Source organism: Paramormyrops kingsleyae, chromosome 24 (assembly GCF_048594095.1).
Source record: "Paramormyrops kingsleyae isolate MSU_618 chromosome 24, PKINGS_0.4, whole genome shotgun sequence".
NCBI classification, from domain to species: domain Eukaryota; kingdom Metazoa; phylum Chordata; class Actinopteri; order Osteoglossiformes; family Mormyridae; genus Paramormyrops; species Paramormyrops kingsleyae.
The window spans coordinates 3,188,628-3,212,436 of NC_132820.1; the positions used below are offsets into that span (position 1 = coordinate 3,188,628).

Here is a 23,809-nt window from a genome sequence, read left to right on the forward strand (position 1 = left end):
TCCAACCTATTTTATATAAATAAAATATTTCAAATACAAATGTACAGTATACAGCTGGATAGTGAACCAGTATGTAGCAGGGCAATCATTCTCTTTTTATCAGCTTTAAAAATAACTGCAGATCTTGGTTTTTTTTTTTTTAAAGTATCAGCAGCAGTTATGGGGTTAACAATTAGCAGTCCTGTAAATAGTCAATTGGGCAGTGGTGGCTTATTGGTTAGGGAAGCGCACTTATAATTGAAAAATTGCAGGTTCGAATCCCTGACCTGCAAGGCACCACTGAGGTACCCTGAGCAAGGTTTGGCCCCCAAGCACTGCTCCCCAGGGGCTGAGTTAGCTGTGTCACATTGGCACATGTGGGTTAAATGCATTTTGTGAACAGTGCACAACATTTCGTTGTTGTGCGCTGTGGTGTGTCAACAATGACAATTAATCGCTAAACTCTAATTGTTTGGGGGGGGGGGCACATTGGCAGATGGGTGAAGGGGTGTGGTGGAGTGGCATTATCTGGGTTCATTGTTTCTTGCCTGGTTAAAATGACTGTTGGCTTTGGGGTTGAAACCTTAGGTGGGGTAGGTGGTCTTCGGTGGGGGCATTAGGGGCAGATACCAGCTCACCCTTTAAAGTTGGCCCGGAAATTCTCAGTGGGTTAGGACGCTGTGCGTGTAATCAGAAGGTTGTCGGTTCAAATCCCGGGGTCAGTGGACCACTAAACATAATGGTGTTTTCACCCCTGGGCCCTTGAGCACTGCCTTTAATCTCCAGTTGCTCCAGGGACTGTGTGACCCCAGCTTCTGAAAAACATACATCATTGTGGTTAAACGCATCTGCTCACAAAAATTAAAATGATGTTATTCTCATTAGTCAGAATGGAGATTCCAGTCATGCATCACTGCAAGGCGTCGTCTCCTTCCTGCTTCGGGAAATTGCTGGTGGGCTTTTGTAGGAAACTCTGCATTAACTGTCCATTTTAATGGCTTGTTGTCAGTTCCTGTCCCCCGAGGAAGGGAAGGCAGCTTCAATGGGGCTGATTAAAGCAATTATGGGGAGAGAGACACTGAGTGAAGCCCGTTAATACAAGCATTCAGTCTAGTGAATCATTAAAAATGGCAATTATGGAGTCGCATAACCTGACATAAGAGAATTCTATCTCAGAAAACAGAAAAGGGTAAATGCTAATTGGAATTGGAAACCATTCAGTGTTTGAATATGTGTCAACTCGAGGGAAGTCAGGACTGACCATTCGGCGCCCCGGGGATTTATTATGAACCAGCCGACTGTTAATCCCAGGGCAGCAGAGGTGGACATTTCAGGTCCAGAAAGTAAAAATCCAAACCAGGATTTCATTTCAACCAACCAGTTGAGCATAAAGAGTCACAGTCACAGAGTACTCAACTGGTTGGTTGACATGAAATCCTGGTTTGGATTTTTACTTTCTGGACCTGAAATGTCCACCTCTGCAGGGCAGCCCTGTTCTCAGGCAAAGGCTTGGGGATAGCCCAGGGTTTCCGGTAACGCGACCTGTGTTATGTTTGTCAGTGTGGTCCAAAAACAGCAAGCCGGTCCACACCACCATCCTGAACCCCCACATCCACCTGATCGGGGAAGAGGCGGCCTGCATCGCCTACATCCGCATCACTCAGTACATCGACACCAACGGCATGCCGCGCACGGCCCAGTCGGAGGAGTCGCGGATCTGGCACAGGCGCGACGGCAAGTGGCAGATAGTGCACTTCCACCGCTCCGGGGCCCCTTCTGCCATAGCTAAGTAAGTTATCTAGGTAGGTATCGACATTCTCAGCTAGCGCCACCTGGTGGTGCGGCCTCCTGTTCATTAATTGTTCCAAAAGGTATGTGATGTATACACGACATCCTGTCTGTACTCATTTTTTTTTCCAGCTAAGAAAGTTCTCCAAGGGAAATGAGTCAAAAGCCTCTTTATGACGCCAGTGATCAGCTGACTGTCCGGGAGGGGGGGGGGCACCGCCCACCAGCTCGAGGATCTGCAACCCTCTGCTTCTCATCTCTTACTTAAATCGTGTTTATTTCGCTGCTTGATCCGTATGAATGATGCTATGGGAGTCGCACATTTGAGTCACCATGTAGATGTATATTCACACATATCCTGTATACATACGGGTGCATACACTAGATATCGTTTCTTTGGCCTTCCTGTTTAGCTATTTTAGTAGAACTTAATACAGGCATGATTATACATTTATATGTTCTATGGTTTTTTTCAATCCAGGAATCACTTTCATTTCCTGACACTACTGAAAGTAAACTCGCCTTTCAGCTGCTGCGGTTTTCACTTTCCATATAACCACATGGTATCAGCAGTGTGCTTGCGATGCTGTCTAAATGTATCCCTTGAGAAAGGTCTGCCATTGGCCCATTGCTTAGCACTGGGGCTACCTGCAACACATCAGTCGAGCGAACCGTTCGGTCCAAAGATATCACGTACTTTCTGTCCCTCTTCGTTGAATGCGAGTACTGAATGTGTTTATTGAGTTCAGTGCAGTACGCACTTGATAGTGCATCTCATTTGACTTTTAAACAGAATGACCTCCTTTTTTAGATGCACATTGCTCATAAATTAATTTGTAGAGACACAAGTCAGTAGTCACTTATTCTGTCGTGCAAAGTATATCACAATGACGACGTCATATCCTGACCCAGATTACAATGCTGATAAGCTCGAAAAATCACAGAATCTTTTTTTGCGGACAGAGGATAGTTATTAAAGCCACCTTTTATTACTTTATTCTTCCAGTTAACAAGCTGTGCGATGATTCTTGGATGAGAGAACGTGTTTTGTTGCTTACAGTGGATGATGGTTTAAAGTTTAAAGCAATTTATTGGAGGCCACCCTGGATTTTTTGCAATAAAAGCACTGGTATGTTTCTTTTATTTAGTTTTATCGTTTATTTTCCTAAATGAAGAACAGAAGAGATGTGAATGTGGCCGTGTTAAAATTGTCCACAATTGCTACTCTTTCCTTTCCCACTTCCTGCTTATCTGTATCGTTTCATAGTCATAATTTGACTTTGAGAGTGAAAAAAACGTTATGTATTTTGTTCTCAGATCAGCTCGGCTGGGGGTGGGGGCGGAGAGAGCTTGTTTTGCAAACGACGATGCGAACCAGACAGGCTAAAATTTATGTGCTAATGGAGAGATACACGACGCCACTGAGAAACTAGTACTAAACATTATAAAAGATACTGATATGATGTCAGTGCAAAAGTGAGACAAAACTGAACATTAGCATTTAATCACATGACACAAAAATAAACCAATGGCCTGACTTTTGCATGATAATTCGAAATCAACACATTTGTGGAGCTGTTTAACTTCTGCAACCTTTTATTTGGAAGCAAACCAGTTTGAAATAGAGAGACAAAAAAAACAACTTGATTCAGGGATTCTGTCTAATATGTGCTGCATTTATATAGCAAGTACCAAACTGGGCCTTTGGGAGAGCTTAACTTTAAACCTCACACATAGTCCAGCTAGGTTTAAAGAGATTCTGGATTCAGTATCAGAACTTCCATCAAACCAGCTTTCCTGAATGTGCTCTTGTACTTCCTCATGGCAGTGGACGCCTCGTCAGACTTTCTGAGACGATATTACTGAGATTTGAGAATATTTATTGTTGAGAACTTACATAAAGGATGTTTAATATTTTGTTTTAAATTGATGCATGCGGTTTGTACTGTGTTTGTTGAACTAAAGGGATCAGATACACCTTAAACTCATGTAAAATATCTAGTATTTAGTGCAGATTGTGTAAATACTACAGCACACTGTAGTGAAAATGATACTTTTTCCGTGTTTGATTACTTTGTATGTATATAATTATTGTACTGATGCTTTACATGTATTTAATGAGGATTGGTGAACTTTATATGAAAATATTTTTAATCTACACTGAAAATGATGTCAAATTAATATACAGAAGATATCGGAGAAAATGGAAGCAAAAATATAGTTAGTGGATAGATTTTGATTTTAATGGTTATTTCTGGGACCAAAACATTGCGTCCGGCATTGCTTCTGAGACGGACACTGTCACCGTCCCCACGTTTTCCCATTATCCTTTAGAAACTGAGTAACTTGCAAAAAATATGTACATTTTGTTTAACGCATCATTTAAAAGCCGGCAATCTTTGGCCGCTGCGTCTGTGTGCAGGCGTCTGTGCATTTTAATCTCAGCTCCACACTGATGTAACTGCAGAAGAGGATGTTTACAGTACAGCGTCCGGCCCTGAACTCCAGTACTAACCCACCGTTCCTTATCCTGCCTCCCCAATAGCTGTAAAAACACAACAACGTGATTTTATGTGAAGCACACAGATATTCAAAGAACCGGACATGAATAATTGAGTTTCACTTCAGGTCACATAGCAACCACGCAAAATATATGCACAAACTGCAGTTGGTTGCTCTATAATTGTTATTAGCTTTAGGATGATTGATATTATTATTGCCCATGTGACTAATAAGAATATTCCTGCACTATCCCTCCAATCGCCAACATAATGCATTCTTGTGCAATAAATAGACTGTATAGCTTGTAACATAATTCCACGAGCGGCCATTCAGACACCATGTTTACTACGACCTGCGGTTTACGCTTAGAGCAGAGACGCACTCAGACTATAGGCTCTGAACACTACTGAGGATTCACAGTAAGAAATGTAACAGTATTCTGCATTAATAGTTTTTGTGCTTTTGTCTTCTGTAATTCTGTGAGTTTGATCTGTATCACTTTAGAATGATGGCTGGTTACTTATTTATTTGTTCAGTTTAATTTGCCACTTGTATGTCTTTTAGTTTTTAAGAAATATCAGTGCCAGTATTGATATAATAAACATAATGGTGTTTTCATAAATAAAATTGTATTTATCAATTACAAGAATGGTGAGATTTATTTCGGTCATTTCATAAGATGTAAGCTACAGACATCCTTGTTATATACAAATACATCCAGGATTCATTGTGGTACTCGAGGTTCACCGTTACTTCATTGTCATAAACTACACACATCCTTATAATATGCATACTCATTCAGGATACAATATGATATTATTTCGTATGACACATAAAATGAATGTATATACTAAATGTGAATTCTACGTGGATGTGTAATACATGTGTAATAACAGTAATGGTAACTTGTAAGTCATGGGCCTTAACGTCTCTCTGAGCTCTTCCGCTGCTCTTGTCTTGCATGTAGGTTAATATTTTCACACCATGCGCACATCCTGAAACGGTTCTGACACTTAGAGAAGGTGCACATAAACTCATTGCATCATTACTTCTACAGCAGAGTGAGGATATAGCAGACGGTGTACAGCACTTGTTTCTGACCCTTTATACAGCGATTTCGTGTTGGATAGGGAGGTTACTCACCCAACGCTCCTGCATGTGATTTTTACCATGAATCCAGGAGGGAAATTGAAGTTCCCTGTTGGACTCACGCTCCTGTTTATCTCAGCGACACACGGTAAGAAACAGATTGTTCATTCTGTATTAGTGCAGCTTCTAACCCTGCTGAGCCACTGCAGTCAGTGGAACAGGAACCATACTGCACCCCTGGATAAAACATTGATAGAAGTTAGTGAACCCCAGAAACTGCTGCAGATCCTTCCGTGTGCAGGTCTGCGGCCACTGTCTGACTGCCTATAAACCCTGAAAAGGAGATGGTGCATCTGTAGAACTCACGTTTCTCCACCTTGACGTACAGAATATTTACTGAAAGTCTCTGGAGAACCTTGCAGACGTGCTGCACATGGTCCTGTTCATTCTGTGGAAAGATTAAGATGTTGTCAAGGTAAAGAAATACAAACCGATTAAGCATATCACAAAGGACCTCGTTGACTAATTTTTGAAACGCGGCTGGAGCGTTGGTAAGGCCAAATGGCATTACAAGGTACTCATAATGACCAGTGGGTGCGTTGCATGCAGTCTTCCATTCATCACCCTCCTGGATCCTGATCAGGTGATTTTAGGCGTTCCTTAGGTCCAGCTTCATGAAGACCCTGAATACTCCCTGTAGGTCCCGATATTCAGCAGGTACTCAGGAGAGATCAGGGGTCTCATTTATAAAACGTTGTGTAGAACTCATACTAAAAGTGTATGTGCGCTCAGACGACGAAAATGACGTACGCAAAGAAAAAGTCAGATGTATATAAACATGCGCACGCACACCTCCAAGCAATATACGCTTTTTAAATCGCACACTCCCTGGGATTGTACGCACGTGGATTTGCCGCATATTCCGCCCTCTACACGCCCCTGTTCAACCATACATGGTCAATGCAAATCACCTCATGCATATTTAAGCATCCGATGTAAACCTGAAAAACTCATGGCAACCGAGGGGAAAAGTAAGAAGGTAGATGTGCTTGTGGGTATGGAATATATATGTGGGTATACTCTACATGAAGAAATGCACAAAATAGATTAAGTCCTCCGGTGTGTCAGGGAGATCGCGTGTAGCCAGCTCGTCTTTAATAAAGTCCGACAGACCTTGATAAAATGCATCGAACTCTGCGGTCCTTCCCCATCTGCAAGACATTGCCAGTGTTCTAAACTGGATCGCGTGGACAGAGACCGACCGATTACCCTGGCAGAGCTGTAGCGGTTCGCAGGCTGCCTCACTGCCTGATTTGGAGCGACCACCCCTGTATAGACCAATGGGTATAGAAAATGGAGAGATGGACTGATGGCAGTGAGACTGATCACCCTCAGTAACTCAAGACCATGATCCAGGTCGAACCTGCAGAGCCTTTATTTCAGTCTTAGCTTCTTACTTTCATATTTGCTGTAAGGGTTAGTATTCAGACTAACCGGAAGCCCTGCTGAATGGTGTACACTTTCCTAAGCCGTATGCATCCTTGTCATATACATACACATTCAGGTTAAAGTATTATGCTACATTAGATTAATGTATACGTGTGCAAAAGCTACACAGATGCACAAATCACATGTAATGATAGTAATGTTACTACCCTGCATCTTGTAAGACAAAGGTCTTAACATCCTTCTGAGAACGTTAACACAATCACACCCTGAAGCAGTTCAGACACCGACAGAAGGTGCACATAAGCTTGTTGCATCATTACTTCTGCAGCAGACTGAGGAGACAGTAGACAGTGTGAAAAGTCCCCCATTGCTGCAGCTTTTATCTGAAAGTTAGCAACGGGATTATACCAGTGCTACGTAACGTGTAAGATTCTTAAAGCAATTAATATAGCGTAAGAAGTAACAAGAGGTCAGGAAGGGTTCGAGTTCTTGCATATTTCATTTGTAGCTCTGTTGTTTTTCTCACATTTTAACATGCTGTTTTTGTAGCTGCTACTTGTGGTCTCAGAAGACGGCAACCGGTTGCACGTTACGTTGCTGAAGGGAAACCGCTGCTTCTGCATCTGAACGCTGACTTCGGCATCCGTAGATGGAACCTGGTGAAGGATAAAATAGTTATTGCTAAGGATTCACACAAAGAAACTACATGGGTTCTTTTGAATAAAATATTAAAGAAGAACAAAGTTTTTAAGAATGATTCTGGAATTTACTCTTTAAATTTTTCTGCTGTAAAAAGAAGGTACTCAATTAAAATACAGCTGAATGTTGAAGGTATGATTTCATTTTGTTCTGTTTCTTCAGCTCTGAATATATCATTTAAAAAACCTTGTGAATTGAGTAAACTAGCTTTGATTTCAGGTTCTGAAATTCTACGCTGTGAGTGTGTGGATTATCACCAGCGGCTTGTGACCTGTGCATCTCTTCCTCAGCTCCAGTGTCGAATGTGACTCTCTCCCAGCTCTGTTTGCCGCACAGAGAGATGAGGGTGTCCTGTTCCTCACAGGGAGACGCCAAGGAATTCAGCTGGACCCTGGGGAACCAGAAACTGGACAGAACTGTATCTTCCCTGATCTATCAGAATAACAGCGTCGTACTGAAGGAGAACGTGCAGGGTAATCTCACGTGTTCAGTTAGGAACCATGTCAGCTACGGCGCCGTCACACGCGAACTCATCCCCTGCCCAGGTAGATCACTGGAGACACGAGTAAATAAAGTAAAAGCCTTTCACTGCAGTTACGATCGTTTGATTAAACTCTGTGCTTCACCCTACAGGACTTGGGGAACATAATACCTGCAGATTGCATGAAGGGACAGAGGTCGTAGTTAGGAGGAATTCCTCAGAATCCCAGCCAGAATCCCAGAGTAATGTGGAGATACTCGTCAGTTTTGATAAGGAAGAGATTTTAACTGTAGTTTGCTACAGCCATCATACTCACCACATTCAGTATCTTTGGGGTAAGAATTTCCAGAATCCTCTTTGGTATCGGCCAATACCGCAACAATCAGCCATCGGCTGACGGTTAAAAATGAGCCGATATTTATCGCCAAAAAATCCCTTTAAAATAGTGACCCATACTGCTTTGCACACCTGCATACCAAACAATACGAAAAATGTCTGCTGTGTGGAATCATTTTAACATTTGTGAAATTGACACTACAGTAAATCCCATGGCAGATTCTTTTGTTATTAATTTAAATAACATAACTAGGTATTTGAAATGTGTTATGGCAGCCCAAAGTGGCTAAAGTTATAAATATATAAGATGTCTACAGTTCTTCTGTATAGAGTACTCTGGGACTGTTCATCTAAATAGGGAAGAAAAAATGAATCAATTTGTTCATTACTTGGTTTAGTTTGCTTGACCTCATTTGAGTTCATATGCAGTCTCTCTGGGGTTTGCGCTTCTCTTATGGAAGCGCTATGTCTCTGAGACTCACTCAGCTTTTTCTCTGCAGATTTTGGAATAGTCCTCGTACTTTTTTCCGTGTCGGTGGGACTGCAGTGTCTCTGCACAAAGGTCAAAAGATCCGGCACAACAGGTCAGGGGACTCATGACGCTTCATATACATCCTGGAAGATCTGCTCTCTCACTGCCGCCTCCATACTGAACAGCCCCCTTTGTCTTTGTCTCCTAGACGTGAAGAAGGAGGACGAACTGATTTACGCCCAGGTTAGGATTCACGAGAAGAAGAGCAGCCAGAGGAAGAAGACAGCGACACCGGACGCCTGGACAGTGGAGTACGGAGCCATCGCTGTTCCTGACCTGAGTAACGACATGGGCTGTGTTTTGTATGCAGTCGTCCAGGACATAACTGACTCTCACTGAAAAGAAATCAGGAATCTTAAAAACCTGTGCTAGAATCATCAGCAATATTTCTGAAACTAGCTAGAATCAATCATACTGTATATATAAAATTCAATTATAATGTTTGTAATTTCTGTATAATGTTTGTTATTAAATGTTTAAGTATTATGTAATTAATAGAAGGCTATTTTTTCCTGGACCTGTGGTTTGTCTGATGACACAAAGCAATTTCTGTACTACAGAATCGACGCCACGTGGGCGTCCACGTGGTTAATCGTGAGCTTTGCTCAGTAGTCACCGTTTGGGTCCTTATAATCCGCATCACATTTTGCACACACTGCATAGCTGGCCTGTGGCCTGTTAGCAAAACAGACTTTTTGGTTAGTACGTGCACCTCAGGCATGGTCTGAAATGCATTTGTTTTGAGTTCATGTCATCGTCTGGTGACAGAAAAAACTGGACAGGCCATCAACATATGTATTGTTTCTTACTGGAAATTAACCAGCCCCTCTGGTAAACCCTCGGTGTTTCGGGAACCAGGGGCTGGGAACCTCTAACATAAACGATCTGACGAGCAGCTGTCCTGAGCACTCGGACACTTTTTAAGCTGGACGCCGTGTTTATTACGACCTGCACTGTCCTTTAGAGCAGAGACGCACTCAGACTGCAGGCTCTGCCTGTTAACAAGGAGATGCACAGTAGGAAATGCAACCGCATTCTGACTCCGCATCAGTAGTGTTTGTGCTTTTGTCCGTCGTTTGATCTGTATCACTTCAGAATGATTGCTGATTATTCATTTATTTCGTTATTTAATTTGTTGCTTGCATATCATACGATAAACATAATGGTGTTTTCATCAATAACACAGCGGTAATCCATTACAAGCATGGTTCGATTGCTTCATAAGCTATTAGCTGTATCTGGTATATTACATTAAATGTAATTGTAAAATGATTGTATACATGTGTAACTGCTACATGGATGCTTAACACGCATGTAATGCTAGCGATGCTAGTCTGTGTCCTGCAACTTGCAAGACAATTGACTTAAAGGCTTTCGGAGATCTTAAGTGTAGGCTGAGACTTTCACACCACATTCACACCCTGAAGAGGTTCACAAACATAGACAAGGTGCATGTAAGCTTTTTTAGGTCAATGGGCGGATCTGAGAAAGGCCGAGATGGGCAGCTGGCCGGAGCGGCGTTGTTCGAGAGGTACCACCGGGGCGGCGACACATCTGAGCAGCTGGTTCAGATATCAGTCAAGTGTACTCCAACTGCCACAGATTACATCATTCCTGCAATAGAGTTAGGGGACCCTAGATTCAGCTCAGGGGAACCGAGATCCTAAGACTACAGTTGTCTATGAATTCGAAGACATTTTACACAGACATATCGTGTTGGAAGGAGGTTTGTTCACTCGTCACTGCTGTCTGTGATCTTTAACATGAATCCAGGAGTGAAAATTAAGTGCCCTGTTGGGGTCACACTGCTTTTAATCTCAGCGACACATGGTAAGAAACAGATTGTTCATTCTGGATTAGTGTAGCTTCTATCCCTGCTAATGTACTGTACAATACAGGTCAATTCACCTTGAAGTTAGCGATGGGACGATACTAGAGCTATACAATGTGTAAGATTTGTAAAGTGATTAATATAGTGTAAAAAGTAATGAGATGGGCTTAAGTTAGTCAGAGTGTTAACTTTCTCCTATGTTTCATATGTAGTTCCCTAATTTTTCACGTTTTCACATGTGATTTCATAGTTGCTGCCAGCAGTTGTGATATCGGAGGACAGAAACCGGTCCTGCATTACATTGCTGAAGGGGAACCGCTGCGTCTGCAAATGAATGTTGACTTCAGTATCCACAGATGGAAGCTGGTGAAGGATGGCATACCGATTTATGATTCCCGTGAACAAAGTACATGGGCTCCTTTGAACAATATATTACAGAAACATATTACACAAAGTTTTTAAAAATGATTCCGGAATTTACTCAATATGCATTTATGCTGTAAATGGAAAAGGATTCTCAGCTAAACTAAACCTCACTGTTGAAGTTATGTTTTCATTTTCTGAAAAACCTTTACAAATTAAGTAAACTTGCCATTGTGGCCCATTTCAGGTTCTGAAATTCTACGCTGTGTGTGTGTGGATTATCACCAGCAGCTTGTGACCTGTGCATCTCTTCCTCAGCTCCAGTGTCGAATGTGACTCTCTCCCAGTTCTGTTTGCCGCACAGAGAGATGAGGGTGTCCTGTTCCTCACTGGGGGACAACAATGAATTCAGCTGGACCCTGGGGAACCAGAAACTGGACAGAACTGTATCTTCTCTGATCAATTCATCAATTAATAAATATTTGAAAACTGCAAGACGCTATCCTATCAATATGGGCCAACATTTCTAAAGAATGCTTTCAGCACCTTGTTGAATCAATGCCACGTAGAATTGAGGCAGTTCTGAAGGCGAAAGGGGGTCAAACACCGTATTAGTATGGTGTTCCTAATAATCCTTTAGGTGAGTGTATAAAATGTATACAGTTCTGAAATACATACTTTGGGACTGTTGCATGCCAGAGTTGGTGCATTTATTACCAAAAAATAAAGACTTTAATATTTTTGGAATTTATTAATTTGTAAATTTATTTGGGTGGAGTGTCACTTTAAACTTATTTAAGCAGAACCCTCCTTCCAAACAATCTGTATCATTGTCAGCTTTTGAAATTATCCCCTATTGGTATCAGCTAGAAACTGGCGCACAATGACAGCTAAATCGGGGGAGAAATGAATCAGTTTGTTCATTACTTGGTTTAGTTTGCTTGACCTCATTTGAGTTCATATGCAGTCTCTCTGGGGTTTGCGCTTCTCTTATGGAAGCGCTATGTCTCCGAGACTCACTCAGCTTTTTCTCTGCAGATTTTGGAATAGTCCTCGTACTTTTTTCCGTGTCGGTGGGACTGCAGTGTCTCTGCACAAAGGTCAAAAGATCCGGCACAACAGGTCAGGGGACTCATGACGCTTCATATACATCCTGGAAGATCTGCTCTCTCACTGCCGCCTCCGTACTGAACAGCCCCCTTTGTCTTTGTCTCCAAGACGTGAAGAAGGAGGACGAACTGATTTACGCCCAGGTTAGGATTCACGAGCGGGTCCATCAGCAAATTTAACCACATCAGTTTTTTTTCAAATGAGAACAGAAATGAAATATTTTAAGTATGGATTTGGTGGACAGCGGTCCCTGATAAATTTTAACAGCCCAAAAACCTACTGGTGCACCAGAAAAATGCCCAGTATGCGAGCTACCCAGTTCAGGCCTGTATATAGTTTATTTTGTGCAAGTCTGAATACCTGCTGTACATATACTGGATGTCAAGAACAAACACATTCAACTAAATATTTACGTGTTCAATAAAATGTTGTTTTTTTCCTGGGCCTATGATTTGTCTGACATCACAGGACAACTTCTGACATTGAATCGATGCTTGGTGAGTGTCTACATTGTTAATCGTGAGCTTTTCATTGTAGTTACCATCTGGCTCCATATAAACCTCATCACTTCTGCATGCATTGCACGGCCTTCTCGCTGGACTGCAGTCTGTTAGCAGAACCTGCACCAGAGGTCAGGCTGGCCGATAGGGCAAACTATTTCATAGCGAGATTTTTTTTTCATTTGATGTCAATAATTGTCACGACATAATTCAAGTCATTATTTCTTTACTTTAAGGCTTCATATTTGCTTAAAATTCTCTCAAGATGTAACACTAGAAAACGCCGGCGTTCAGTTTGTTGCCGGGTTTTTTCTCTGCCCATTCCAGGGGACGGGTTCGATATTGCTGGCAGCCCATAGTGAAAAATAAAACGCCGTGTCCCGTTTTTAAGTGATACAGGACGTGAATTGTCCGTTATTACGTCAGACTGAAAGTGGAAACCCCGATTGCTGGTATCTGTGACGGTAAGCGTTTGCATTCTGTTTGTGCTATTGGATAGCACTGCTTCAGGGGCTGAATTACGTTTGCAGTGTTCCTGGTTTCAGCAGGCACTAGCTATTGGCAGAGTTTACACTACACAGCACCAGTCTGTAGTTTAACGTGCCAACATACTGCCACACCACCAACGTCTCTCTACCACAATATTTGTTTTTTCAAAAGGTCTTGTGGCTGCTGAGTTGCCCCTTTCTTCACCGACAGTTGACGTTTGCTCTGAGGGTGTGCTTATCTGTTCCACGATATTAACGAAACAGCCGCATGTCGTGCGCTTTGTTTGGATTCGGTCAATGTTTCTCAAACCAGATGATCCACATTTTTGCTCCCTCCCAGTGTCCTGGCAGCTGGAAGGCAGCAAAAATGTGGAGAAGCAGTTTACCATCAAGAAATGTGCCTTATCGGCATTTTACCGAAAATTCTCATTTTCTTATCATTTAAATGTCATACCATGATAAGCTGATGCATCATTTATGTCGCCCAGCCCCAACCACAGGCATGATTTGATTTGTTTGAGGGTGTTTTAAGTGCAGGATATCGATGCGTCGCAGGTTACAGTACGACGAGGAAACTGAAGAGGCCGTTATCAGGCTGGACACTGACTGAAATGAGAGCTTGAGCTTCTCCTGTCTCGGTACCTTCTGTTGGATCGTAATATCAGGGCAGCATGGAGGATCAGGGTCAGCACAGTAGCCTCAGGTCTCCAAGGCACGCGGCTCCGTTGCTGCCCCCTGCTGTGCGTGTAGGGCTATCGCACCCTCCCTGCCTACCGCCCTGCGCTTCCTGAGATCCAGACCCCCACACCCCTGTATAGACCAATGGGTATAGAAAATGGAGAGATGCACTGACGGCAGTGAGACCGATCACCCTCAGTAGCTCAGGACCATGATTCAGGTTGCAGAGCCTTTATTTCAGTCTTAGCTTCTTATTCATATTTGCTGTAAGTGTTAGTATTCAGGCTAAGCGGAAGCCCTACTGAACAGTGCAGATTCTGCAGCGGGTTACATATACGACCCGGCAAGCGGCCGTCCTGAGCACCCGGACACCTTGCGAGCCGGACGCCGTGTTTCTGACGACCTGCAGTGTCCTTTAGAGCAGAGACGCACTCAGACTGGAGGCTCCGAATATCAGCATGGAGATGCACAGTAGGAAATGCAACAGCATTCTGATTCCGCATCAGTAGTGTTTGTGCTTTTGTCTGCTGAAAGTTTGCAAGTTTGATCTCTATCACTTCATAATGATGGCTGGTTACTTATTTATTTGTTTAGGTTAATTTGTCGCTTTTATGTCTTTTAGTTTTTGATTAAGAAATATCAGTGCCAGTATTAATACAAGAAACATAATGGTGTTTTCATAAATAAAACTGTATTTATTCACTACAAGCACGGTGACATTTATTTTGGCCATTTCACAGGGTGTAAGCTACAGACGTCCTTGTTATATACAAACACATCCAGGATTCATTGTGATGCTCAAGGTTCACAGTTAATTTATCAGCAGCTGTGTACACGTACAAAGTGAGATGAAACAACGTTTCTTCATAGACCGTGATGCAACATACGTCAACATGTAACAAAATACAACGTGCACAAACTACATTATATGTAACACTAAAATATATATATGTATGTATGCAAAAGCTACCTGCATGCATAATTCACTTATAATGGTAATTTTAATTTTACAGGTTACAAGCCCTGTAACTTAAGACACAGGCCTTATGGTCTCTCTGAGCTCTTCCGCTGCTCTTGCCTTGCATGTAGGTTAACATTTTCACACCATGCGCACACCCTGAAACGGTTCTGACACTTAGAGAAGGTGCACATAAACACATTGCATCATTACTTCTACAGCAGAGTGAGGATATAGCAGACGGCGTACAGCAGTTGTTTCTGACCCTCTGTACAGTGATTTCGTGTTGGACAGGGAGGTCACTCACCCAGCGCTCCTGCGTGTGATTTTTACCATGAACCCAGGAGGGAAATTGAAGTTCCCTGTTGGACTCACGCTCCTGTTAATCTCAGCGACACACGGTAAGAAACAGATTGTTCATTCTGTATTAGTGCAGCTTCTATCCCTGCTAATGTACAATACAGGACATTTTACCTTAAAGTTAGCGATGGGGTTATTGCAGAGCTATTTAACATATAAGGTTCCTAAAGTGATTGAAATACTGAAATTAGATGGCCTTAACTTGGTCAGAAAGGGTTAGAGCTCCTGTATATTTTGTATGCAGTTTCCTCGTTTTTTCACGTTTTCACATATGTGGTTTCATAGCTGCTGCCGTCACTTGTGTCATCAGAGGACGGGAACCGGTTCCGTGTTACGCTGCTGAAGGGGAACCGCTGCTTCTGCGTGTAAACGTTAACTTCAGCATTCATGAATGGAAACTGGTGAAGGATAATATAGTTATTGCTCGGGATTCAAAGAAACAAACTACATGGCTCCTTTTGAATGATACCTTACAGAAGAACAAAATTTTCAAAAATGATTCTGGAATTTACAATTTAGATGTTTATAATGAAAAAGGAAGAGGCAACTCACGTAAAATACAACTGAATGTTGAAGGTATGTTTTCGCTTTCTTCTGTTTTTTTTCACTTCTTAAAATATAATTTAAAATATAAAAGCCTTATGAGTAAACTTGCCATTGTGGCCCATTTCAGGTTCTGAAATTCTACGCTGTGTGTGTGTGGATTATCACCAGCAGCTTGTGACCTGTGCATCTCTTCCTCAGCTCCAGTGTCGAATGTGACTCTCTCCCAGCTCTGTTTGCCGCACAGAGCGATGAGGGTGTCCTGTTCCTCACAGGGAGACGCCAAGGAATTCAGCTGGACCCTGGGGAACCAGAAACTGGACAGAACTGTATCTTCCCTGATCTATCAGAATAACAGCGTCGTACTGAAGGAGAACGTGCAGGGTAATCTCACGTGTTCAGTTAGGAACCATGTCAGCCACGGCGCCGTCACACGCGAACTCATCCCCTGCCCAGGTAGATCACTGGAGACACGAGTAAATAAAGTAAAAGCCTTTCACTGCAGTTACGATCGTTTGATTAAACTCTGTGCTTCACCCTACAGGACTTGGGGAACATTTCACCTGCAGGTTGCATGAAGGGACAGAGGTCGTAGTTAGGAGGAATTCCTCAGAATCCCAGCCTGCACTGAGTAACGTGGAGATACTCGTCAGTTTTGATAAGGAGGAGACTTTAGCTATAGTTTGCTACAGCCATCATACTCGCCACATTCATTATCTCTGGGGTAAGAATTTCCAGATCTCTCTTCACTCAACAATAATAATAGCAACACGAAAATTTGTTAAATTATTAATTCATTACAGGTTTAAATTGCTCCTGTAGCTCATCAAGTAGTGCATTGTACAAACAACACGAAGGTTGTGAGGTCAAATCCCAGGCAACATAAATAAATGCTTGATCTTATTTGAATATAATGTGAAAACCTTTCTTGTGTCTAAGAAGCCAAAACCTCAACACACCATCCATACAGTCTCTCTGCGGTTTGTGCTTCTCTTATCGAACTGTTATGTCCCATGACTCACTCAGCTTCTTGTCTGCAGATTTTGGAATAGTCCTCGTACTTTTTTCCGTGTTGGTGGGACTGCAGTGTCTCTGCTCAAAGGTCAAAAGATCCGACGCCACAGGTCAGCATTCATGATGATTCATATTACATCCTGGAAGATCTGCTCTCTCACTGCCGCCTCCATACTGAACAGCCCCCTTTGTCTTTGTCTCCTAGACGTGAAGAAGGAGGACGAACTGATTTACGCCCAGGTTAGGATTCACGAGAAGAAGAACAGCCAGAGGAAGAAGACAGCGACACCGGACGCCTGGACAGTGGAGTACGGAGCCATCGCTGTTCCTGACCTGAGTAACGACATGGGCTGTACTTTATACAGCGTCGTCGAGGCCAGCGACCAGATAGTGCCGTAACAGCCTCTCAAAGAAAAACGAATTACACAGGAGTTTCAAAAACCGTCAGCAATATTTCTGAGGCTTGCTCTCTAGAATCCGCCGTAATGTATATGGTAAAAAGTGATAGCGGCTGTGGTACTTCAATATTTATACCAAATCTTTACTGTTAAACAGTCCTATTTAAAAATCATATTGCTTGGAAAATGAATGAATGAGATATACAGGAGTATTTATGAAATCGTCAGTAATAGCCGATAAAATACTTTTAACATTATCAGCGAAATGTGCATCAGTTAAACTCCATTCAATAAATAGATACTAAAATTAATTTGGCCTTAGGTTAGGCTTGAGGCGCTGTTACGGAATATAGCGCTACTTCGAAATCTTGGCTAGGAAACTAGCTGCTCGGCAAGTTTTATCACCCCACACACCAAGGTTTCAGAATACTACAACAGCACTGCTTTTGTAAGTATCATCAAAATACCGTATACCATGGTATGGTGTCTGGATGATTTAGCGGTATGAAATAGTGAAGAGAATTTTGGTTACATTTTCAGAACCAATTCTATCGAACTGGGGTGTGTTTCCCATACATCGACAGGTCAGCATTGAACTAACACGGTCTGGTGTGTCGTTAAACTAACGTGAAGTATGACTGGTTTCTAAAACTGTCGTACTTTGTTAGTACCACAGTAGCGTGAATCATGTTGGTTTTCGAACTACAATGGTCCCAGAGTTGACTGGTCAGCCTTTACAGTAGAAAGCGCGCAAAAAGTCACAAATTTTGTAATATTATTCCTATATACGACAGTCGTGACGATAGTACGTTATTGACTTATGATTTAGGCTATTCATTTTGCAATCATTTCACAACAACAGTAATAATATTAACAATTCAATAATAGCGAAAGCATAAAAATAGTATGATAAGCTTTTTGCGTCATTATACCGCGGCATAATGTATGGACAGAATGGCGGCATGTAAAACCCGCCTGATCTTTACTCAGCTAACCATCGCGGTCCTTACCATGTGAGAATTGTATGTATAACATGCAATGTCAATATTAATATCGGACAGCCCTACTTAGTATTTTTTGTATTGTAACATTGCACTATCCTGGTAATAGTGTGTGTGTGTTTTATATATATATATATAATTATTATTTTTAAAATTTCTTTAAAATTTTTTTTTTCAGACATTGTTTATTCATTTGGCTTCATGTTCCTCCTGGTATCAGGCTGCATTATAGATAAAGCCATAGTTATTTACTGTCTGCCGGTTCTTAAAAGCAGACTTTGTACGCCATTTCGTATAGCTAGGATAAACCGGACTGAGAAGTGCAATGGCCTCAAAGTGCATTACATCGGTAAATCATTTTGGTATTTAATCGCTGACCCCAGGTTCTGGTCCTCAGCCTGAAGCACGGTTGTTATCTAAGGGATTTGTAGCAATTTCTTTGCTTTTACAATTTCCGTCAAGTAACGTTATTTAAAATTAAAGACTATAATTGTGCGTCGATTTACTACTGTGATTCACCTGGCTACATAGATTGTCATAGAAAATTAATCAACACCCTTCAGAGTAGAGAATTCAAAACTACTGTGGTATCAATGTATTTAATTAAGCATGAAGTGTTTAATAAAATGATTTTTTTTGAGTCTTTTAGTTTGTCGGATGTCACATAGCATCTGATGCCTTGTGAGCCTCCACATTGTTAATCGTGAGGTTTTCTCTGTAGTTACCGCTACGGTCCTTATAAACCGCATCACATTTTGCACCCATTGCACAGCTGCCCTGTGGCCTGTTAGCAGAACAGACTTTTTCAGTTATAATACATTCACCGCAAGTGCGGTCTTACATGGGCTAAATTACGGGACGTGTTTGTCTGTAAGATAACAGCAGAGTCATGATGATCCCCAAATGAGAGCCTGAGCTTGTTCTGTCATGGTACATTCTGTGTGATCGTTAGCGAACAATAGCAGAGCATCATGGAGGATCAGGGTTAGCATGGTAGCCTCGGGTCTCCTCCAAGGCATGGGGGGGGGGGGGGGGGGGGGCACAGACCTGACCTCCTCACTAGCGTGCACAGTTCAGAAGAGGAAGTCACCCTTCTCTGTTCCTGCATCATTAACCCTAATCCTGCTGTATTTAGCCAGGTTTGTTTGTATAGACATTTGAATCTTTGTGTATATTATCAGGAAGCAACAGTTGCAGTTGGACATGGAAAAAAACGGCAGCCATAATTTATATTGAACAAAATAAGATCTTCTGTGTACGTGGTGCACATTTATTGTATTACATTAAATGTAACTAAAATAGATGTATATGTATGTAACTGCTACAAAGATGCATGACATTCTTGTAATGATAGTCAGAGAGTAATGTTAATATATTGTGTGTCCTGTAACTTGTAAGACACAGGCTTTAATGTCTCCCTGATCTCTTCCGCTGCCTTTGTCTTGAATGTAGGTTAACATTTTCAAACAGCATTCACACCTTGAAGCGGTTCTGACACTTAGAGCAGGTGCACATAAACTTGTTGCATCGTTACATCTACAGCAGAGTGAGGATATAGCAGACGGCGTACAGCAGTTGTTTCTGACCCTTTGTACAGTGATTTCGTGTTGGATAGGGAGGTTACTCACCCAGCGCTCCTGCGTGCGATTTTTACCATGAATTCACGAGGGAAAATGAAGTTCCCTGTTGGACTCACACTCCTGTTAATCTCAGCGACACACGGTAATAGCTGTAGTGCGAGTTTGTTAATGAACTCCAAACTGTGCGTTATACGTTTTTAAATGCAATCCACTGGGGGAAAGAAATGCCCGTATCTACCACTGAGGACACCGCGGTCAAGTCCTCAGTATTTTTTCTGAGACTCCAATAAATACAACCCATTGCGGTGCACACCTAGGAAGGGCTAATGTTCCTGACCTCGATATTTTTAAAATTCTGTCTATGGTTCTGTACGTAAATATATTATCATTATTTTTTATCACGTATCTCTATGTACTTCTTGATATTCATCTACCCCACTGTAATGCTTACGGATCATTAAAAGCGGACTTGTGCATCATCCTCTTTAGGCTGGTTACACAGCACTGTGAAGAAGTGTGATGTTGACTGGCCTTAAAGTGCATTACATCAGTAAGTCATTTTGGTATTTAGTCACTGACCCCAGGTTCTGCTCTTCAGCCTGAAGCACGGTTGCTGTCTAAGCGGTTTGTAGCAAGTTTCCCTTACCTTTACACTGTGTTGTACGTCTGACATGTTGAGTACCATTACTTAGAATTAAAGATAACAGCGCATTGATTTTCTGCAGTGATTCACCTACCTAGCACTACATGGGCTGTTATAGAAAATTAATTAACACCGTTCTGATCAATCAGATTCAATAATTCAACAGTGCTTTGGTATAGATACATTTAAGTAGTAAGTGTTTAATGAAATGTTTTTTCATTATGGGTTTGTCTGATGTCACAGAGTGTGGGAGGAAAACAGACACTGAGGAAAATGAACACAGCTAGAATACGAAGACTGTTTAATGTAATTCCACTGCTGTAAGATGAGAGTATCTGAGCTATAAATTGTTTTTATTAGAGTTGTCTTTGCCTGCACCCACACTAGAGTGCGCTAAGGGAGTGTGGCTGAGGTATGTAACCCTGTTTGTGTACTTAGACAAAACTCTCCTACTGTTTCTCTATCCATTCCAACCTTGATATAGCAAGATAGGGAGTCGAAATTAATTTCAAAGTTAGCCCCAGGTGCAACAAATTGGGATAGAATGTTCTGCAGAGTTTTAGACAGTGGTATCTCTGAATTATGCAGTAACCTGAGTCCCCACGAAGGCCCGATTTGCCCTGAGAAATTGCTGATCTGTGCTCACTTTCCAACTAGAAATAAAACATTCCCCACACAAGAGAACCAAGTCTCCAGCTGAAATTCCTGCAAGAGCAACTTCTGAACTACTGCATCGCCGACTCGTGGGCATCCATGTGGTTAGTGGTGAGATTTGCTCCATTTGGGTCCTTATAAACTGTATCACATTTTGCACACGTTGCACAGCTGACCTGTGGCCTGTCGGCAGGAGAGACATTTCCAGTTGCTACATGCATCGCAGACACGGTCTGATATGCACCCGTTTTAAGCTCATGTCTGGTGAGGAATCTGAATAGGCCAATGCAGGCCAGGAACTCAATGCCATTTGAATGATGATTATCTGGGTAACAGCTGTGGCCCCAAATGAGAGCCTGAGCTTCTCCTGTCTCGGTACTTTCTGTTGGATCCTTAGCGAGTAATAGCAGGGCAGCACGGAGGATCAGGATCAGCACAGTAGCCTCAGGTCTCCAAGGCACGCGGCTCCGTTGCTGCCCCCTGCTGGGCGGGTCTGAGAGCTGCACCCTCAGTTTGCAGTAGCCTGTACAGCAGGGGTCACCAACATGGTGCCCGCGGGCACCAGGATGCCCGCAAGGACCACATGAGTCGCCCGCGGACCTGTTCTAAAAATACAACAACAACAACAACAAATTTATTTTTGTACAGCGCTTTATCACAACATTACATTGTCCCAAAGCGCTTTACAGCATCCCCACCCAAAGCCCCCAGTGAGTAAGCCATAGACGACAGTGGCAAGGAAAAACTCCCCAGAAGGAAGAAACCTTGGGAGGGACCAGACTCAAAGGGGGAGCCCATCCTCCAGGGGCCGGCAGGGAGAGTCAAATACAGTTAAATCTGAAACACAAACGGGGAGCAGGGGGGAGATGACAAGCCGGTGCCAACGCTCCCTCCAATCGCCAGGCAGCCAGAAGGCAGGGAGCGGGTCATACAAGGAAGATGACACAGGCAGAACGGCGAGCTGGATGCACGGTCGTCATTGGTAGTGGCGACGTCACATGTAGCAGGGTGTGCTGGACATCTTGATAGATTGAGGGCTCCAGGCAGCACCCCCCAGGAGAAGGTGGTGGAAATAAATGCAATTAGTCAAAGTAAGGGAGACTATAGGCAGTGCTAAAAGTTAGATGAGTGCAATATGAAGTGCAATACTCCGGCAGATATGGCTATGGCAGCATAAGTAGGAGGGAGAGGCAGGTGGGAATGCAGGCATGGGGAGTCCCTGAAATGTCAGCACTCCAATCTCACAAGCAATTGTGAAGCTAGAGTGACAGCACTGTCAATTCAGTTTATCCAAAGCCAATGGCACCGATCCCCACCCAGCTCTACACCTCACACTATAGGTCTAACTGGGAGTGAGAAGCTAGCTAGAGCTAGAACTAGTGTCCCTATAAGCTAAACTAAATAGGTGTGTTTTTAGTCTAGACTTGAAAAATAGCACAACTCACCAGTGAGCAGCGTCTAAAATGTAATTTTATCCTGTTATTATTCTTCTTTAATCACATTTGCATTTATATAGATTTGAAAATGACAAAGAAAAGCATTTAAAACATGTTTATTACACATGAAGTTTAGATAAGTTTAGGAGGGAGTTTCAAACTGGCAGCCCTTCGTATGACTCAGTACCCGTGAAGTAGCTCTCAGTTTCCAAAAGGTTGGTCACCCCTGATGTATAGCTTCAGAAGAGGAAGTTAGCTTTCACTGTTGCCGCATCATTAAACCTAATTCTCTTGTTCTGTCAGTTTTTTTGAGTACAGGCGACTGAGAGGTTGTGTGCCGTTCTTGTATATTATCAAGGAGGCGGGATGTAATGGCACCCAAAATTCACGGTTCGGTGCAGCGCTTATTTACATTGTACAACTAAACATGCAAAATGCAAAATTTAACCAAAAAGTAGAATATATAACATCATAACAATCATATAGAACTAAGTTTTGTCCATATCATGTGTTTTTTAACCAGTAAGAGATTATGCTCATATATCTGCAGTGACAAACAGCCCTATAGCAGAAGTTATTTATCTGTCTGTTAATTGATTTATTTCTGGTGAAGGAGAGAATGGTGTAGGAGATTCAGGTAAAAAGTTGTTTTACAAGTTTTCTCCAAAACAAAGCGATTAACCCATAACCAACCCCGACTATTACAACTAACCCCGAGTTACCAAAGGTCTCGGTTTGTCCGGGTTTGGCCCAGTGACCCAGTGGCTCGTATGACCCAGTGACAGCGCAGAACCAAGTGAAGGAAAAGGCACCGATTTTCACCGTACGGCAGCCACTCAGTGTCACCGCGCAGCGTCCCCCTGGCCCCCCACACGTTTACTATAAAAATGAAATGTGTCACGCTGCTCGTGAGTGACGTCAGCTTCCGAAAACCACAGTCACTTTGACACTTTATTTTTGTTTTCTTGTGAACAGTGAATCGCGTCGTTTGCTTGAAGTTTAACAAACTTTAGCTTTGCATTTTGTAACTTTTGTTGAAAAAGACTTGCATACCTGTATCATGTGTCAATTGTGTGTAGATTGTAAAACAAGATTTAACTGTAAGGATACCATATGTCTGCATTTCCCAGAATGCAAATTTTTGTTTTACAGGGTGGTTAGGGAAAAGTTTTTATTGTATTATTATTATGTACCTCTTAGTATTTGGCTACCCGACTTATTTAATGCTTACGGATCATTAAAAGCGGACTTGGGCATCATCCTCTTTAGGCTGGTTACACAGCACTGTGAAGAAGTGTGATGTTGACTGGCCTTAAAGTGCATTACATCAGTAAATCATTTTGGTATTTCTGGTTGCTATCTAAGCGGTTTGTAGCAATTCCTTTTTATTTTCTAGT

The 23,809-nt window shown here is 42.3% G+C and overlaps 3 protein-coding genes and 1 long non-coding RNA gene across 8 annotated transcripts in view; 3 read left to right on the forward strand and 1 right to left on the reverse strand.

Moving 5' to 3' along the window:
• camk2a (calcium/calmodulin-dependent protein kinase II alpha) overlaps positions 1–2,910 on the forward strand; it is a 55,494-nt gene extending 52,584 nt beyond the window's left edge. For 3 of the 4 annotated variants that reach the window (XM_023824149.2, XM_023824168.2, XM_072706178.1), the window contains 2 exons: positions 1,540–1,781; positions 1,900–2,910. In XM_023824149.2, the coding sequence (XP_023679917.1) occupies positions 1,540–1,772 (233 nt within the window). In that variant the 3' untranslated portion in view covers positions 1,773–1,781; positions 1,900–2,910. The remainder of the gene's footprint in view (positions 1–1,539; positions 1,782–1,899) is intronic. The other variant, XM_023824158.2, reaches the window with a different exon arrangement.
• A 1,999-nt stretch (positions 2,911–4,909) lies between these two features.
• On the reverse strand, positions 4,910–6,500 carry LOC140582159 (uncharacterized). Its single transcript, XR_011985079.1, has 2 exons — positions 5,947–6,500; positions 4,910–5,806 (listed from the first exon to the last, which is right to left on the reverse strand). It is a non-coding gene; the product is annotated as an uncharacterized lncRNA (long non-coding RNA).
• LOC111850358 (uncharacterized) lies at positions 5,282–9,294 on the forward strand. 2 transcript variants are annotated; one of them, XM_072706179.1, is made up of 6 exons: positions 5,282–5,506; positions 7,357–7,638; positions 7,797–8,051; positions 8,140–8,322; positions 8,824–8,907; positions 9,004–9,294. In XM_072706179.1, the coding sequence occupies exons 1-6, from the start codon at positions 5,440–5,442 to the stop codon at positions 9,192–9,194; spliced, it is 1,062 nt and encodes a 353-aa protein (XP_072562280.1). In that variant the 5' UTR covers positions 5,282–5,439; the 3' UTR covers positions 9,195–9,294. The 2 variants fall into 2 exon arrangements, with proteins under 2 accessions (XP_072562280.1, XP_072562281.1); XM_072706180.1 differs by lacking the exon at positions 5,282–5,506 and adding an exon at positions 6,908–7,231.
• A 3,024-nt stretch (positions 9,295–12,318) lies between these two features.
• LOC140582370 (uncharacterized) lies at positions 12,319–19,102 on the forward strand. The gene is made up of 7 exons (XM_072706738.1): positions 12,319–14,296; positions 15,060–15,184; positions 15,429–15,719; positions 15,888–16,142; positions 16,231–16,410; positions 16,727–16,810; positions 16,906–19,102. Exons 2-7 carry the CDS (start codon positions 15,118–15,120, stop codon positions 17,097–17,099), a joined length of 1,071 nt encoding a protein of 356 aa, XP_072562839.1. The 5' UTR covers positions 12,319–14,296; positions 15,060–15,117; the 3' UTR covers positions 17,100–19,102.
• The last annotated feature ends 4,707 nt before the right edge of the window (positions 19,103–23,809 follow it).

What these genes read in the sequence shown, in the direction of transcription:
- LOC111850358 (XM_072706179.1), top strand. Translation starts at nt 5,440, where the DNA reads ATGAATCCAGGAGGGAAATTGAAGTTCCCTGTTGGACTCACGCTCCTG. An exon ending in AATACAGCTGAATGTTGAAG is followed by an intron (nt 7,639 to 7,796) that starts GTATGATTTCAT and finishes TCTCTTCCTCAG; the next exon opens with CTCCAGTGTCGAATGTGACT. An exon ending in CGAACTCATCCCCTGCCCAG is followed by an intron (nt 8,052 to 8,139) that starts GTAGATCACTGG and finishes TTCACCCTACAG; the next exon opens with GACTTGGGGAACATAATACC.
- LOC140582370 (XM_072706738.1), top strand. Translation starts at nt 15,118, where the DNA reads ATGAACCCAGGAGGGAAATTGAAGTTCCCTGTTGGACTCACGCTCCTG. An exon ending in AATACAACTGAATGTTGAAG is followed by an intron (nt 15,720 to 15,887) that starts GTATGTTTTCGC and finishes TCTCTTCCTCAG; the next exon opens with CTCCAGTGTCGAATGTGACT. An exon ending in CAAAAGATCCGACGCCACAG is followed by an intron (nt 16,811 to 16,905) that starts GTCAGCATTCAT and finishes TTTGTCTCCTAG; the next exon opens with ACGTGAAGAAGGAGGACGAA.